At 40.5% G+C, this 1,058-nt stretch overlaps 1 protein-coding gene across 1 annotated transcript in view; it reads right to left on the bottom strand.

Annotated features, from left to right (window-relative positions):
• The window catches only part of LOC111464444 (linoleate 13S-lipoxygenase 3-1, chloroplastic-like), a 4,398-nt gene extending 3,765 nt beyond the window's left edge, over window positions 1-633 (bottom strand). Inside the window, exon 1 of the mRNA XM_023108644.1 lies at window positions 16-633. Within this exon, the coding sequence (XP_022964412.1) occupies window positions 16-415 (400 nt within the window). The 5' untranslated portion in view covers window positions 416-633. The remainder of the gene's footprint in view (window positions 1-15) is intronic.
• Window positions 634-1,058: the final 425 nt, after the last annotated feature.

Raw genomic sequence — 1,058 nt, 5'->3', positions numbered from 1 at the left:
GGGGAAACGACTCACTTGGGTCAATCTCAGTGCTGATAAGTTGAAGAACAACGTTTTGGCCAATCCTATCCGTGAAAGCATCCAAATGCTTAAAAATGGTCTCCTTAAAGTCTTCCTTGTTCTTGTTTCTGATAGTCACCACAGCTCTAACCTTGAACTCGACAGGCTTCTCGACCAAGGGCACAGGCTTAACGAAATCCAAACCCAAACCCAAATCCAAATCCTCACTAATTGCAGCCACTGGACCATTCACAGCCTTCCTTACCAGCACCACCTTCCTCTTCTTGTCTGGAAAACCCCAAATTGGCATGAACTGATTCGCAGAACTGAGAGTAGTTTGAAACAACTTAGACTGAGAAACCAACGGTGATTTGTGAAGAAAAGATGAACCAAGAAATTCATTAGCCAGCGCCATCCTGTTTCTCCCTCTCCAAACAGCCAAACACAACCTTATTTTTGTCTCTGTCTCTGTCTCTGTATCTCTTTCTTAGTGCTTGGGAAATTGGAAGTTGGTTCGTCTCTTAGCAGAGAAGGGAAAATGGAGGTTTGAAAGAGAATGGTTAGGAGAGCAGAGCAGATTGTTATTATTCTGCCTCACCAGGGGACCTCCTTTTTATACAACCTAGAGAGAGGAAAATGCCAAAGCCAAAGAGAGAGAAAGAGCAGTTTTTCTTTCCTTCATGAAACTCACCGTCCACACGTTTTACAATATATATATATATATATATATATATATATAATATAGTTTCGGATAATTGTTGGTAATTAGGAGTGGATGGATGGATTAGGAAAAGTAAAATAAATAATAAGAGAAAATTGAAGTGGATTTGAAAAGAAAACACGTTTGAATTTGGAGATTTCAAAATGAGTGGGGCTGCAGGCTTCTCCTCCGCCCACCGCCCAGTCAAAACGACGAGTAAAAACTAGAAACAGGGAAGCCGTAGGAAACCCGACAGAAACTGGGGTTGTCTATTTTCTCCCCCTTTTCCAAAATGCCCACTCTCTTCTCCTCCCATAAACTTCTATATTTATAGATATATTTTTTTTTTATTACTTTA

The sequence above is a fragment of the Cucurbita moschata genome, unplaced genomic scaffold, assembly GCF_002738365.1.
Source record: "Cucurbita moschata cultivar Rifu unplaced genomic scaffold, Cmos_1.0 Cmo_Scf00030, whole genome shotgun sequence".
NCBI lineage: Eukaryota > Viridiplantae > Streptophyta > Magnoliopsida > Cucurbitales > Cucurbitaceae > Cucurbita > Cucurbita moschata.
The sequence above is the reverse complement of the archived record's forward strand: the minus strand, read 5'-3'. Positions and strand labels throughout refer to the sequence as shown.